The 16,681-nt window shown below is 49.9% G+C and overlaps 1 protein-coding gene across 1 annotated transcript in view; it reads right to left on the reverse strand.

The window, feature by feature from the left end:
- Window positions 1-634: 634 nt before the first annotated feature.
- The window catches only part of znf407 (zinc finger protein 407), a 148,980-nt gene continuing 132,933 nt past the window's right edge, over window positions 635-16,681 (reverse strand). The window contains exon 10 of the mRNA XM_076012918.1: window positions 635-2,200. Coding sequence (XP_075869033.1) covers window positions 1,251-2,200 — 950 coding nt within the window. The 3' untranslated portion in view covers window positions 635-1,250. The remainder of the gene's footprint in view (window positions 2,201-16,681) is intronic.

Consider the following 16,681-nt stretch of genomic DNA (forward strand, 5'->3'; position numbering starts at 1 on the left):
TCCATCATCCATCTGCAGCTCTCTGCGCTCTGCCGGCCCACTCCTCCGACACCTCCTCTGTACGGCCCACCTTCCCGCCTTCCCGCCCGCCCGCGTGTTTGTTATAGGGACGATCTCTTCTCTTCCGACTCCGCTACCCCCCCACCCCCACCCCTCGCTCCACTCTGGGCGGCCGTCACGCTGCTCTCCCACTCACTCCGTCAGGACGCAGGCCCGTGTCGAGGCCTAAATGAATATTGATTCTCCCTCCAGTGCCCGATAGTGGCGGGGCGGCGGCGGCGGCGAAAGCATGTTGAATGCAATGAACAGAATGGGCCTGATGGGCTGGAGGAGAGAGGATGGCGGCGGCGGCGGCGGCGATCATGATGATGATGATAATGATAATGGTGATGATAATGACGGCGGCTGGTGATCAGCGGGCGCGATGCGATGGGCGCCATCCGTCGGCGCGTGCAACGCGCTGTGGTCTGATGCTGCACTCCCCCTTCCCTCCACCAACACAGACAGACAGACAGACAGACAGACACGCACACACACACACACACACACACACACACACACGATGTAATCGCAGCGCGGAGGGTTAGAATGCGTGATGACTGACAGCAATTACAACGGCCCTTGACACAATGAGTAAAAATTAGGCTCTATCTTTATTGTCAGAAATGGATTTGCACATTATTTTTTCACTCCCTTTTTTTTCTTTTTTTTTTTTCTTAGAAGAGCTGAGCTCACACACAACGCTGGAGAAAATAAAAAACCCCAAAAAAGCATGAATATCAACTCGATTTTTCTTACAGAGGTCTAAAATTAAATTGCATCCTTTCATTACAGTTCGACGGCAAATGAAATGAAATGGAAAAAAATGAACGTGAGGAAATGAGGAAATTAGCCTTGTCTCCTCAGACACAAGGGCTAACAGTCTACTATCACAAAGGAAAAACTGAAGCAAAATTATTCATCGTCAGGGAAAAGACGAGGCTACGGAACAACAAAAACAGAATTCAAATGTACTTTTTTGGACAAAAAAAAAGAAAAGGAAAATACAAGTGGATGCAGGAAATACAAGTTTGCCCTTTAACATTCCGCCATCGACCCTCTGAACCTGAGTGTAGCAAAGCCAAACATAGAATGAACAACGAAACACAAACACACACAAAAAAAACAGCAAACCAAAAAATAAAATAAAAAATCAAGCGTCTGACTGAATCAAAGTGGAGACATTTCATGAAGAGCGTTCATCCTCCCAGTCAACCTTCCAGCACGATGTTGTGCTCGGCTCCGTCCACGTAAACCACCATCTCCTCCCCCACCTGCTGCTCCGCCTGCTGCGCCTCCCCCCCCTCTCCTCCTCCTTCTCCTCCTCCTACCGTCGCCGCGTACACGTTCTCCTCCACCTGCAGGGTGCAGTTGTCCAGCTCCGTCACGATGTAGTGGGTGCCCTCGTCGTTGACGATGACCTGGGTCAGGCCCTCCTTCATCATCTGGGAGGCGGCCAGCTGCAGCACCTCCTGCATGCCCTCCTGCATGCCCTCCTGCCCTCGCTCCTGGATGACGTGCACCTCCTCGTGCACTTCCCGCCCCTCCTCCCCCTGCTCCTCCTCCTCCTCTGCCTCATCCGGCTTCAAACTCGGCTGGCCCTCCTCCTGCACCTCGCCCACCACCACCTTGTGCATGACGGCCGCCTCCTCGTGCACCTCCTCCTCCTGGTGGCCCATCTCGCTGACGGCGCTGAGCAGGGCGTCCAGTGCCGTGGACGACTCGGAGACCACGTGGCCCTGCCCGGCAGCTCCGCCTCCACCTCCTCCTCCTCCTACTGCCGCCGCCGCCACCGCGGTCACGGCCTGCAGCCTTCCCTTGGCCTCCCCCGACTCCAGCACCACGTACTGGGTGGTGCCTCCGACCAGGTGGGCGCCGGCGGACGCCACCTCCCTGCCCGAAGCGATGACCTGGCCGTCCTCGGTGATGTGCAGCACCTCGGCCACCTGGCCCGCCATGGCCAGCGTCTGCAGGGTGGCGGCGGCCGACTGCTCCAGCGCCTGGTCGATGGCCATGTCGCCTTCGCCGTAGCCCTGGATGATGATGACCTGCTGCACGTCCTGGCCCGACACCTCGGCCTCCTGGGCCTCCTGGGCCTCGGTCTCCACGTACGCCGCACCCTGGCCCTTCAGGCGGCACTCGAAGGACTTGGACACGATGCCTGTGAGGAAGAAGGAGACACGTTGGACAGTGGGGTCAGAGCCATTTTATTCTCCTGTTCCAAGTTGGTTTCATTTCATTTCTTTTATTTATCTGAACAGGTTAAAAGAACGACAAAAAATAATGAATAAAATATGTAAAAAAAAAATAATGCTTGCGCAAAAAAACAAAACAAAAACAAAACAGATTTGGCAACACAGCTCTATAACAATGGACAATGGAGTGTTTTGGTGACCCACCTCATAGGAGAAAAAAAAATGGAGAAAAAATATATATGTAAAATCTACATACAAATATTTAGAAAAAATACTCTGTAAGTTTGATGAAATCATACCAACTCTTAAGTTTCTTTGATTCATCTTGTGTTTGAACAACAATGATCCCAGCACTGAGCCCTGAGGCACCCCACACTCGACTTTCATCAACTGAGATTTAAACTTATTGATATGTACATATTGTTCATCGAGAAAGTAAACTAAAACGTCTCAAGGGAATTTGGATAAAACAGCAAATTCTAATGAGGAAAAGGAACTCCAGTCCAAAAGTGGACTATACATTAATAATCAGAAAAGATGGTCAGGAGCAGATCCAGGGAAAAAATAAGCAAATTAGCTTTTGGACAGTCAGTAGAAGACACGGCCAGTCGCCTTTCAGCCCTCGAAATGTTCTCTGTCCACTGCGACACGCACCAAAGCCACAGCCAGAAGGAAGGGGAGGAAAAAAAAACAGAAAGAGTTCCCGGAAAAGCAAAGTTTATGTAAAATGTGACGCAACACCTTGGATATTTGTGCCAATTAATACATGGAGGGAGAGAGAGAGCGAGGAGACAATATGATGGCAGACGAGTGTGCGGCGAGATCAGCCTGGTGCTAATTGAGCCACGCTGTGCCCTCTCAGATGACAGGTTGCCATGACGTCTCCAAGGTGATAGCAACAGTGTTAGAAATGCCATTGTTGATACGCCGCCTGGCTCAGACACCTGTAGGCTAATCGCAAGAAAAGAGAGAGAGAAAAAAAAGACGGGACTCTGCGACGGGGACGAGAGGAGCCAGTTTACGCCTCGCAGGAAGCTTGTCGTGTTGGAGTGAAGCTTCTGTATATTCGCAGGCTGATGAAAACCTCTGAAATTCAAAAAAAAAAAAAAAAGAAAAGAAAAGAAAGGTTTGCCTCGAACATTTTTAGGAAATCATAAGAAACCTGTATTGTTTTTCTCGCCCCGGCTCCTGACGTTTCAGATGAAGGTTCGGTTCAGTGAGAACGCGTGCGAGGAAATCACAGGGATCCTCCGGCGCTCACAGGAACAAACTCATCAATCACCGATAGCCTTATCTCCCGCAGACATCTAAAACCCTGAACCCGAGGTCAGAAATGTGATCGGAAAGTGGGAGTTCAGCTGAGGGAGACGCAGGCTCCGCTCTCAGCGGACGACTGACGACGTCCACCGGCTCGTTGCCTGGAAGCCGGGCGTCACACCAGACCAGCGACGCCCTGTTTGGCTCTTTCCTGAATCCGATGAAAGGAAAGCAATAAAACGTCTCGTGTTTGCGGGATGCGGAACTTCAGAGTGTTTAAATAAGAAAAATACATTTTGCGTGGGGCTTACAGTGGGAAGCTGAAAAGTAATACTAAAGTTTGTCTGCCGTTACAAAAAGGAAAAAAAAAAGAAACTTAGTCCCTTTCTTGCCCGTTGTTACAATATTTTAAGAGCTGCTGATTAAATAGTGGACTGCATGAATCCGGTGAAATTCCCTTTTCTTTACTGCAGTATTTATTGCAGGGAGAAAAAAAAAAAAAATCCCACAGTCAGTTTTTCCAATATCAAGCAGCCTTTCCTGGTCCCCTTGGGCCTCATTTAGAATAATATCAGGGCCACACTATGTATCATAGCTCAAATACTTAATGGGGTGTTGTATATCCAATTTTGCATGTGTGTATAAATAAGCGCGCGGCTCCGATTCTGAACAAACAGCGACAACAACAACAAAAAAGAGACAACATCCTCTCTCGTGCATTTGTCGTAGGTTGTTAGGCGACTGGCAAAATAAATAAATAAATGAATAAAAACTCTCCCCTGTGACACACAGGCGGCAGCACACTGTAAATATCAATCCGGACGGCGCCGCAGTCGCATCTCGAGTGACAAACTAAAGCGGCAGTTACCCCCAATTTACAGCAAAAGCGTCCGCGGTGCAACCGCTCCGTACCGGCCCATCGGTTCACGCAAGGATTGCAAGATCGCGCGACAACCCAGGTAGTTTTAGTAGCTGCGAGCACTCCACAGACGCTTTTGGTGCAAATTGGGGGTTAGCGTTGCGGGGAGGCAGGAGGCAGCCAGAGGAAGTTAGCACTTTGAGCGGGAGAGAGAGCGGTGAGCCAGTTAGCGTGGAGCTACGAGGCCAATGCTAACTGCCTACGCTAAAGTGCTACGAGCCGAGAGGTCGGGCTGAGAGGACGAGGTCTCAGCTGCATTATCATAAAACCTGTTCCGAACTCTGTGTGTGTGTGTGTGTGTGTGTGTGTGTGTGTGTGTGTGTGTGTGTGTGCGTGTGCGTGTGTGTGTGCATGCGTTACAGACAAAGAGCCATTAGCGTGTGAACTCCTGGCTGGCGGTTTCGCCGTTTGGTGCCAAATATGTGTTGACGCACGAACTTCAATTTTTTATTTTTCTTTCCTCTGAACGCCGTGCGAACATACCGATACGTGGGCGGACCGTTAAGGTCAGGCGGCGCTCGTGTCGTGCGTGTGCGTTCTTTTTTTGCATATACACTACCAGTCAGAAGTTTGGAAACACCTTCTCACGTAACAGTTTCTCTTTATCTTGACTCCTTTCTACATTGTAGATACATATTGAAGACAACAAATATATGAGCAAAATATATATGCGTAATTATGTAGCAAAGAAAGCATTTAGAAGAAATTTTGAAGAAATGAAAATATGAAACGCTTTTGAGTTATGTCACATTTTTTTGTTTGTTTTTGTTGTTCGATCGATGTTTTGGTCCCTTAAGTGAGAATCTACTGTCCGTAAACAGCCACTAAAATGAAAGAGACACCATTGCATGAGAAGGCGTGTCCAAACTTCTGACTGGCAGTGTACGTGCCGGTCGCCGCATGGGCTCACGTGTGTGCGCGCACCGCTGTGAGGGTGGCAAGGCTGCCGGTGCGCCTCACATTAGCCGTGGGGCGCCGTTGGCTGGGGCGGCGGCGGAGGCCCGCTGAGGTTTATGGAGTGTCACTCAGTCGCCGCCGCCGTGAATCAAGTTAATGTTGCACATCCCATCTCTTGGCTTGTCCCGCGCTCCCGGTGGAAGAACAACATTTGAACAGCGTGATTTGGTCCCGGCGAGAGGCTGATGCCTGTTTAATATGTGTTCTGAGTGTTCTGACTGGCTGGGTCCTTTAACAGGAAGTAGGAGAGAGGGCGTGCGAGGGGAAGAGGACGGGAGGGAGGGGGGTGGGGAGCCAGAGCGAGAGCGCGCCAGACTGCTTTATTGGCCGCGATGGGGGCAAAGATGGAGGCTTCCTGAGAGGAACAAAGCGGCGGGAGAATTGGAAAAGGTGCAACTTGGATTTTCGCGGTGACAGAAAAAGCTCCAGGGTTCAAGTGCAAGTCTGGAAAGTCGGTCAGTCCAAGCGCGTGTGCGCCCGCTTGCTCAAGAAGCCAAAGAAAAAACAATCCTCAAGGAGAATCTTTGGGCCTGGCAAACACTTTTGTGTATTTAACATTAGCAAGGTGATTTTTTTTTTCTATCATCTCAAGTTACCGATGAAGTTACTCATCCACCAATCCCTCCATCCACCAATCCATCCATCCATCCACCATTCCACCTATCCATCCATCGTCTTTCACGGATCCTCCTGCCTCAAGCTGTTTAAATGTGAAGGCAGAGAACATCCTGGACAAGTCGCCAGTTTATCTTGAGGCAAACACACAGACAAACAACCGTCCACACTCACTCACACAAACACACCTACGGACAACTGGGAGCTGCCAAGTGCTTGTGTTTGGACCGTGGGAGGAAGTGGGAGAACCCGGTGAGATACAGGGGAGAACATTTAAACTCCACACAGAGAGGCCGCGGGATCGGAATCGAACCCACAATCTTCCCGCCAGCAGGTGACAGCGCGATCCGCCGGGCCACCGTGTCGCCCGTGACAAGTCGTCTCCTGTCTGCGAGCTTGTAAATCCTGGCGGCTGGAGGAGTTTTGCCGCACTCCTATCAGAAAACGGGCGAGGTTTCCTCATTTAAAAACAGCGGCATAAAGTTTCTGAAACCCGAACTAACTCTGGAAAGAGTTTAGCAGTAAACACGGCAGTGCTTGCAGCTCACCCCGAGGCAGCGATTCACATTGAACGTCTCCTTGTAGCAACAGGAAGCGCAAACACTCTTTTCACAGACAGAAGTTTCGTCTAATGACCCGCCAACTGTTTTGAACCGGCTGCTTCGAGAGACTACCCCCCCTCCCCCCACCACTCTTTTTTTTTTTTTTTCAGGGAAATGTGGAATTCATCTTGTTGATATGTGAATCAGTCAGTCTGAATGGTCAGGACAATGTTATCCAAACCTCATTCTGCCAGAGACGGATCAAGTATCCCTGGACCCTCAAGTATCCCTGGACTGGGCTTTGCAACCGGAATTGTGCGACGTTGCCCCGCAGCAGGCGCTGTGGCGGCGTCAGGTTAGCGCGCCGGGCTCCGCCTGCTCAGCGTTGGGTACAGATGCGAGTATTGATCAGCGGATCAATGGAAACCGGCCGGCGGCGGCGGCCTCGGGCCTCTAAGTGGCTTTACTTCAGCTGGGAGAGGCCGCCGGGGGAGCGGTCAGACAGCACTTACCAGCAGTTAGAGAAATTAACCTTAACACCGAGACACTGGCGCGCACACAATCAATTACGCTCGCCGGAACGCAGGTCAGCTGGCTGCAAATGTAAGCTCGCTTGCGCGTTGCACATTTAATCAGGCGAGCACACGCATGGGCCAGCGGGTTTCCCCCCCCCCCCTTTATTCTCACAAGGACATTCGTCTGGTTTTAATCCCGAAAACCTGGAATTGATCTGAATGTGGCCCCATGTTAAATTCCCGCCTGTTTCTCCATAGAGCGGAAAAAAACAACAAAAAAAAAAAAACTGCGCTTCTGTGGAAGACAAAGGCAAGAGTCCAAGCAAAGGCTGCTGCCTATTAATCTGCATCGAAGCTGAACAAAGGAAGAGGGGAAACCAAAATAAAAAAACTAATAGTCAGGAGGTAATTGGCTGTCACATTAACGAGCTACATACAGGCATCAGTCATAACTCCATACAAAGGTGGTGGGATGTAAAGAGAGTGGAGACTTGACACGTGTGTGTGTGTGTGTGTGTGTGTGTGGCTTCTCTTTGTCAGGGCTATTTCTTTCCCTTCCACTGAGAAAGAGCTTTGCACATGTGTCATGTCCAGGCATTTGAAGGTGACACTGCTCAGAAGATAGAATGTGTCAGCTGTAGGTTGTAACCAGGTCACTGGCTAAGGTGTGCAAACCACTGTGTTCCACTGTGTGCGAGCCTGGGTGATAAAAAATAATATAAGTTTGGAAGTTGCTCTTTCAGGACAAACACAACGTTTAACTTCATATATATATATATATTATATATATTATATATATATAAGTAAGCAATAATCTTGAGTTCACTGAAAATGAAGAGTTTTACAAAATAGCATTAGTAGTTTACTTCTAAAGCAGAACTTTTATAATAAATACTTTTTTTTACCACCTTAAAAGTGACATGATTGATTGACCGACTTGCAGTGGGCAGACTGGCACTCCTGCCGCTGACACAGCGTGCAGGCTGGTGGAGGAGTGCGTCACCAGTACCTGTTCAGACAGGACGGCTTGTGTGAGGAATCCTAAATATAGACCAACAAGGTGTCCTGTGACAATAGCATGGGTGCAATTCTGCCCACGTCAAGTCACTGGGAATCATTCTAACGTATAGGCAAGTTACACAGTGTTGCTGAACAGTCTTTAAAACGTGACCGAGGCAAAACTTTCATTCACTCATTTACTTTTATTGCAATTTTAGTGCTTCTGTGGTTGGTTGCTACAATGCTTTTAAATGTCAGAGCAGGAGATTTACAGCAGTGCACAGTGTGTGTGTGTGTGCACGAGTGCGTGTGTGATTATATAAAAGTGGTGTGCATCTATTAATGTCTCACATATAAACGATTATTAAATTTACGCAACAAGAGTTTGTACATACTTGGAAAATGAAAAATGTGAGTGCAATTTTCTGGCAATATTATTTTATTGCTTTGCAAAACATTAGACAACAATCATCTTATTGTGCGTGTGTGTGTGTGTGTGTGTGTGTGTGTGCGTTGTGGTTGTTGCTTGCCGACCTTTCCTGCCTCTCTGAGCCAGACTGTGAGGCAAAGCTGCATGTTTCCAGTGTGTTTGTGTGTGTGTGTGTGTGTGTGTGTGTATGCATGCGTACGTGTCCGACCGCGTCCGTGCATGTGCTCACAAACAAGCGGGTCGGCCGAGGTCCGGCCGGTGACGGCTCTCCTTTGTCTGGCGGTCGACAGCCGCTGCTGTCACCTTTACAAAACGCCATGCATCAACGCCAGGCGGGACGGGCCGGCCGACCAAAAAACAACCAATTATACAGTCGCCAGATTGACACCGGGCGGACGGGGCAGAGCCGGAGAGAGATGGAGACGCTCCCCATACATTCCAAGGGCGAACAAGCAGCCGAGAACGAGGGCGCGAGTGACAGAGGGCCTTCTGGGCTGCGGCGTCTCCGGAGGGGCCGGTGTTAATCCATTACCGAGCAGAAAAGAAAGAGGACATGCGTTTGGCATCATGTTGTCGGCCGACGTGTCGATCAAGTCCAGATTTTTTTTTTTTTTTTTTTTTCCAAAAGACGATTATGACCCTTGAAAGGTCCGTCTCTGTTCAAATTCCCTCACACACTCGAGGACAAGGTCCTGCTTTTCGTCGGTATTTGCTGGTTCGTGCGGAAACAAGACAGTTCACGGTGCCTCGCTAAAGAGGGGTTTCCGAGGGGTTTCGTCAGACTGGGAGGAGGGAGCTGAGATGGCGAGTGAGTCCGAGCGGAGACCGAAAGAAGGGAGGAAGCCCAAATGGAGAAGCCCTGCTCCGCTCTGCGCTATCAGACGGAGACGCCACAAATGGTTTGCATTACAGTTTGTCTCGCTGTTCCCGGATCCTGCCAGTAAGAATTTTTCGGTCAGTTGGATGCAATCAAAGAGAAAGGAGCGCTTGTGATTTCCAGCCAGACTTAACAATAACACAGGCAGGATGTTTTAGAAGTGCGCAGGTTTAAACAGTGCGCAAGCGCGCTCGGCTTGTCGTTTCGTGGCGAGCAACAAGGTTGAATTAACTTCCACCGGTGGGAATTCACCATCAAATGTAGACTGGGGCATTATCTACATCAACTTGACGTCGCGACCCCATACACGTCTAACATGCAACAGCGTATTAGAGGGGAAGTGCGCCGCTTGGTATTTTAATTCGTTGGCAGGAGCGCAAGATAAGTGAGAGGATATGCTGGTCACAAAAAAGCAACAGAGGCGGAAGAAGAAAAGTCGGAGGAAATTGGACGTGACGGTCAGTTACGGTGTTTATCACGGCAGCCCAAGACACACAGTGAGATATAGGAGTCCAACCAGGGAGGTGAAAAGGGCTTAATAGGTGAGAGTACACAACGTGCACGCACGCACGCACGCAGACACACACCAGTGGTCGGAGGTCGGTATCCCGCTCTCAGCTCTTTTTCTGCTGACAGAGAGCGAGCCAGAGTATAATCTGGTCCAAACTAACTCCAGCCACCTCGTGTCCCTCAGGTCCTCGCCCCCAGAGGGAGAGAGGAGAGAGGGCGGACAGACAATAGAGAGAGACTTAGTGGGAAAAACAGAGGGAGAGAAAGAGAGCAGGGTTTTTTTGTTATTGGGGAAGCAGTCTGCGCTTTGCCGCTGCCGCCGCCGCTCACCTCTTTATCTCAGGCCCATTAGCTCGGCTTTAGCGCTTCCAAGGCTTGTTCAGTGGGAATAACACTGTAAGAACAGAGTTTTCCCCACAAAGTTGAAACATGGACGGTCGGAAATAATGAACAAATTAACAAAAACCTGTGTCGAAATTAAGAAATCGTTCCATTAGGTGAAATCTGATGAGCTGAGATGATCAGTTTGTGTTTTCAGCGTCAGGAAACGCTGCTCACAACTGACGTAGCTCCTTCATTCCGATCTCCTCCTGTGGTTTTCCGGAGCGAGAGCTCTGTTTTGCAACGGCCAAACATCTCTTTCTGCTCATTAGGCCGGCGTGCGTGCGTGGACGAGCTGAAAACGCTCTCTATAGGAGGTTTGACAAGACGGACGAGCAGGACATCTTCTTTGTTGAAACCCGAGCTGCCGTTGCCGGCTGTCTGCAGAGAGATGATCAGAGCGGAGACTCCTGACTGAAGCGGGGATGCGAGGGCAGAGAGGAGGAAGGGGGGGTGGGGCGGGGGGGGGGGGAGGGGGGGGAGACGCCTCGTCCGCCAATCCAAGAGGGAAGTTTGACATATTAAACAAATAACAAAGATCACAACACTCCTCCTCCTTGGCCGCGTTCTCCTGCCGTCTCCCCATTAGGCTCCCTCACATCTCTCTGGCCCGTGTCCTTCGCTCTCTCCCCCTCGTCTCCGCCTCAAAATCTCTGGAGGTGGACCTTTGATTGCTTCCTTAATTAGCCATGTCAGACGGCTCCGTGGATTTACTGGGGATGTCGAACTTCTGCAGATAATTACACACACACACACCCCCCCCCCTTCTCTTTCTCTCCATCCATCCCTCCATCCTCCCTCCTCACAATGTGTTTGTCCTCCACCCCCCTCCGCCACCCCCCCATCCCCCGCTCACGCTCACATGATTTAATGATTAATTATGGATGTGAGTTTGAGAATAAAAGCTTTTTCGCTAATCAAAATGAAATTTCTCCCCCCATTCCTGTAATTACATTGTGAAGATGATGTTGCCGATGTCTTTTTGTTGCCAAGGCCGGGCCGGCGCGCTGATCTGAGGTCCGTCAAGGCGGATGAAATGAATAGTCGGGACATAATGGCTTCAGAATTTAAGAAAAAAATAATAATAAAAGAAGAGGAGGCAAAATCAGTGGATAAATGAAGTCACGGATGAACGAATTGGGTTGAGGATAAAGACGAACACAGACAAAGGAAACAGATTTAGACTGCAATGGGAAAAGTCAGGGGACAAGACAGGACTTGGGGGGGGGAGGGGAGGGGACAAGAGACTTAAACCTTCAAACTTGACAACAATCACCACACACGACAGGAATCTTTTTTCTTATCCCAAGCTCGTCTTAAAGTCAGTTCAAGTATTCAGATTAAAATTAGACGGCCTGCTCTGAAATTCTGCCTCTTCCTTCTTCCTCTTCTTCTTTTTTTTGGATTTGCAAACAGTGATGAGGCCCTACGACATCTTAATCTAGTGTCAGAATAATGGTCGTAATGGTCTTCAAAAGAAATGCCATATTAATAATGATGACGCGTGACAAAAAAGAAACCTTGAAAATGTTTCGAAAACATTGGGGAAGAGAGACTGTGAAGTTTCTTTAAATAAAATAGTATCTAAATGTTTCTAGACTCATTGCAATTTTTTTTAACGGTCACTCTCTCTTCACCACTTCATTTTACAGTCGGCCTTCTAGGATGTGTGACTGGTGTCACCAATTCCAGTTAGAATTTTTGACCAAACCCATGGCACCAAATCATGAACTTAAGCTTGACTCTGTTATCAGTTTTGCAAATTTGAACAAAGAGTGTGTATCAAGGATTTAAAGCTAGAAAGCTGCAAACTATAAGAATCTCATCCTTCTTTGTAAGCGCATCTCGCATCTCTCCACTTACATCAGCGATGCCAGTTTGTTGCCGCCTCCTTCAGAAGTAAGTAAAACACAAATGCTTTTCAATAGCTAATGAATAGATACATATATTCTTTTTCAGTGATTCTATATGGTTAAAATACATAAGTGTATTTTTCTTTACGTTTAATGCGAACAGAGTCTTTCAAACAGAACGGAACAGGTAGAAGGTTAGTTTATAATGAGGGTAATTACGAGTTAGAGGCATTCAAAGAATATTCATAGACGCCCCGCGGCCGAAACACATTTTTTATGCGCGAGCCGTATTCTCCTTACTTTTTCATTCACAACCTATAAAACAGGGTCACGTTAGATCGGCCGAGAGCCGCCGCGCCGCAACAAAAAGGTTTTTTTCGGCGAAAATCGTAATGGTTCAGTTGCGTCTGGTCAAGAAGGGACAGAGCCTCACGAATCCTCCAGCTTGACGCACGGCGAGCTCAACGAGGGCGAGACGGTCGGAGAGCCTCAAGGACGGATTCTGCCAAAGACTGACTCGTTTCAGGTGGCCATCGCCCGGTGCACACTTAACCTACTTCTCTTCCCACCGCGCAGCGCTGCGGCCGCCCCCCCCCTCCACCACCACCAACACCATACGTCACGTGACTGAGTGGCCCATTGTTCCCCCGCCCACTGACTCACGCTGACTCGCCAGGAGACGCTCGCTTGCTCGCTCGCTCGGGCGTCTGCTTAGCGTCGTCCCTCCGATCCTCTCCGCCGTGTTTACCGGGTATTTACCCAACGCTGATATTTATCTGCCCGGCGGCTCTATATATAGGGCCGAGAAGAGGCGGGCGCGGTGGGAGGTTGCTGCTCTCATCTCCGTCTCGGGGCTGACAGGCCTGAGAAGGCCCCTAATGAATGGCGCTTTTCACGTGTGTGTGTGTGTGTGTGTGTGTGTGTGTGTGTGTGTGTGCGCGCCTGTGTGTGTTTGTGTGTGCGTGACAGCATAAATATTTAGCAATATTGGAGTCGGCGCGTGATTTTACACAGATGGAGTGATTGATGGCTCATCCCCCTCCCCCCCAATGCCACCCCCACGCTGACGCCTGCCAAAGACCATTCTGGAGATGTTATATAAACCAGCGCGGCCTCTCTCTCTCCTCTCTCTCTCTCTCTCTCTCTCTCTCTCTCTCCTCTCTCTCCTCTCTCTCTCTCCATCATCACCATCATCTCCATCTCGCTCGCTCTTTATCTTTCACACTGCCTCCTCTGCTCCCCGCCTCTTTCCCAGCTTGTCTGCTCGCTGTCGATCCGCCCTCCGCGGCTCCGCCAATTTGCCTCACTGTTGAATTCCTATCAAACGGCGTGGCGGCGCTGACGACTCGGCGGCCCAAATCAGAGGGAAGCAGCCTGACGGCGAGCGAACGCAGAGGAGAGCGCCGCCGCCGCCGCCGCCGTGTCGCAAACGACTCTGGTTGTTTTGTGTGTGAAGCAGCTGCTCAATCGGCGAGGATAAACTCCTCCTACTGTTTGAACTCCACGCCGTTCTCCCACTTTTTTTTTTTTTGCTTTTTCCTCCAGCCGAACGTAACGCTGCAGGGCGATACGGTTCCCGCGTGCGTGGCCGCACCCTGATTCAAGCAGGATTTGTGACACCGCAGACAGTTAGAGAAGTTGGTTTGGTTCAATATTGAGCATGTGGAAGCGGAACGCGGAGGAAGTGGCAGGATCAATGTGATAACAAGGTCATTCGTTCAAAGCTCCTTGAGATGAAACGTGTGGTTTTCAAGGGTGTCCAACATAAACTATGGTTCAACACAACAAAACAGTCACAGTATAAAAAGACACAGTCACATTCAAAATGCTTAAGGCTCTGCTGCAAACCCACATTACCCACACACCAAAAACAAGTCTAAATATACCAAGTATTAAAGTATGTATAGTACTAATTTTTACAGTTAATAATAATACTCCAATTAGGTGCCAAAGTACTGTGTTGTGCTTTAAGAAACAAAAGAACAAACAAACTATGTTTGCGTGTGTGTGTGTGTGTGTGTGTGTGTGTACACAGCACAGACTTTGTGCGCACCCCAACAAACTAAAATAAAACAAGTAAATCCCAGAGCAAATTTATGAGGGCTTTAAGGGGGGATGTTGAAGATGTATTAACCTTGTAATTGCCTGTGTAAAATATGCTCCCCCGCTAATGAAATTTCCAGCTTTAATCTGAAAAAATTGGGGAAATATCTCCCACCCTCCCCACCCCTCATTTCTTTGCCCTGCATTTCCCGTTTAATTGCATTTAAAGCTTCAATATGGAACGCGCCCCACCACCACCTCCACCACCACCACCACCTCCACCAGTTTGCAGGGTGGAAGTACAAGCGCTGGACGGCCACATCTATTAATCTAACTGTCCTTTATCGGAATTAGCATTCAAATGTGATCGGCTCGGCCGCGCCTTCGCCCACCGCCAGCAATTCCGACAAAATCCACTCCTATGCAATAACTACAGTGATCGGCGGGGACCACCGCCTCCCCCTCGCAAGGAGGGGCATTGATTTTTATACGTCCTGTAATGAGAATAATTAGTCTTTTTCCTGCCCTCCTTTCATCCATCACCTTACCCAGCTGGAGATCAGGTTCTCCGCGCAGAGGACGCGGCCAAGCCCCCTTTATATGCAGACGCACGGCGGACTCGCGGGCGTGCGCCTTTTTGCCCGAGGCCGAAAAGCAAAAAGTTAGAACAAAGCAGATAAATACACTGATCCATGAAAGGGAGCACCTGCGTTTCATTTCTAGCATGAAACGCCCAGTCGGGTCACCGAGGAGCTCGGGTTCGCGTCGTAAACTTTAACAAACAACTTCTGGCGAGGCTCGCGGGTCCCAGCTGGTACATCATGCCACGTTTCAGTGCACCCTGTAAATCCCCCACTTCTATTTTGTGTTGAAATACGCAGGCCTCGTACGTCACCCTTGAACCGAGGACTCGGCGTCAGAAATTAACTCCCAAGATCTCAGCAACAGCCTTGTGGCTGTTTGACGGTTTTGTTAATTCCACAAATCAATCAAAATAATTTGTTTCCCTTCACGACTCAAAAACAATTTTTTTTCCGTTCAAGTCAAAACTTTTTTGAAAGTGATCGCATGGGTTGATCGAACACTTCCTAGGGGAGACCGGTCATACTGTGAAGAGGTTAAAAGCTATTTAACTACTTTTTGAAACGAAGTTCTAACTTTTAAAAACGTTTACAATCCAATCATTGACCATTGAGTAACAGTCGGTAACACACAAAACCGCTCGAGGATGAAGTCCTCCCCAATGATGAAACTTCAGAACGATGTGAAAAACGTGAAAAGCGGCAAGTGCTGAGTCGGACAACATTCCCGGGTGAACTGGCCCTTTAACTGCAGCGACTCACCAGCGGCCGACGCTCCAGAAAAAACTTTTAACGGCCGGGAATTTTCCTCAATTTCAATAAAAGGTTTACACCCGCACCCGGCAGGCGACGGGCTCTAATTGATGCGGCGGGATGGAGTGACCGCACTCCGCATCGGCAGCGCGCCGCTGTTAACATGCGTCATAAAAAGTGTGAAAACACAATAAAAGCCTCACATCCGGCCATTAAGACGCTTTAATTTCCGTCAGGCGGGCGGGACGGTGGCGAGGAGGCTCTCGCCTCGTAAAGCGGCTGATTGACAGGGTGATTTGTGACTGACTGACTGGATAAGTGGCTGGAGCTGCTTTTCTCCGGGCAGCAGCAGTTTGTAGCCCTGTGTATGAGCGTGTGTGTGTATGCGTGCGTGCCTGCGCGAGCGAGCGTGACGTCAGGTCCTATTTCAGCCGCGCCTGGTGAGGAATGAAGCGTCTCCGCGAGTCCATTTCTCTTGCCGCGCCGCCTGAGCCTTACTTACCCTAATGATGTATAATAGCCTGCAACTACACTTAACCTGAGCATTACTGTGGCAAAGACGGAGTGGGGAGGCAGGCGGGCGCGCGCATGTGCACGCGCACGCGCGGGAGGTCTAGTTTTTTTGTTCCACGGGACGCTGTTTACCAGAGGCTGCGAGACGAGAATCCGTCAAATCAAAGTCGTCGGCCGCGTCCTCGTCTCCTCTCTCTGATCACGCCTGCTGACTCATGCTGTCGCCGCGAGCTAAACGACACGAGCTGCAGCAGCAGCAGCAGCAGCAGCAGCAGCAGCAGCAGCAGCAGCAGCAGCAGCCGCCGCATCTGTTGTCTCTTAATTACGCTCATTTTCTACCGCACGTACAGTGCGTTGGTAGGGGTTTGGGGAAGTGAATACGGACTCCTTTTAACCTCCTTCTCTGCGTTCATCGGCGACGTCGAGCTGTTAACGAACGGACTGGCGCGCTCCGGAGGCGACCGCGCGTGCACGAGCGCAGGACAGGTCAGAGACAGAGGAGAGACAGTAAATGACAGAGTCACGTGAGGCGGCTACTGTATGAAACCCCAGATCGAATCAATAGGAGCGAGGAGGACGCCAGGCGCCAGCCGGAGGGTCACCGCTCATCACTCAGGTCAGCAGCCCAGCGCCGGCCGCGTGCACGCGCGTGCACGCAGACACACACACAGCGCCGGGCCGGGCCGCATTACGAGACGGGGG

Source organism: Nelusetta ayraudi, unplaced genomic scaffold, assembly GCF_046127955.1.
Source record: "Nelusetta ayraudi isolate G7.1 ecotype Tasmania unplaced genomic scaffold, CSIRO-AGI_Nayr_v1 ptg000136l, whole genome shotgun sequence".
NCBI classification, from domain to species: domain Eukaryota; kingdom Metazoa; phylum Chordata; class Actinopteri; order Tetraodontiformes; family Monacanthidae; genus Nelusetta; species Nelusetta ayraudi.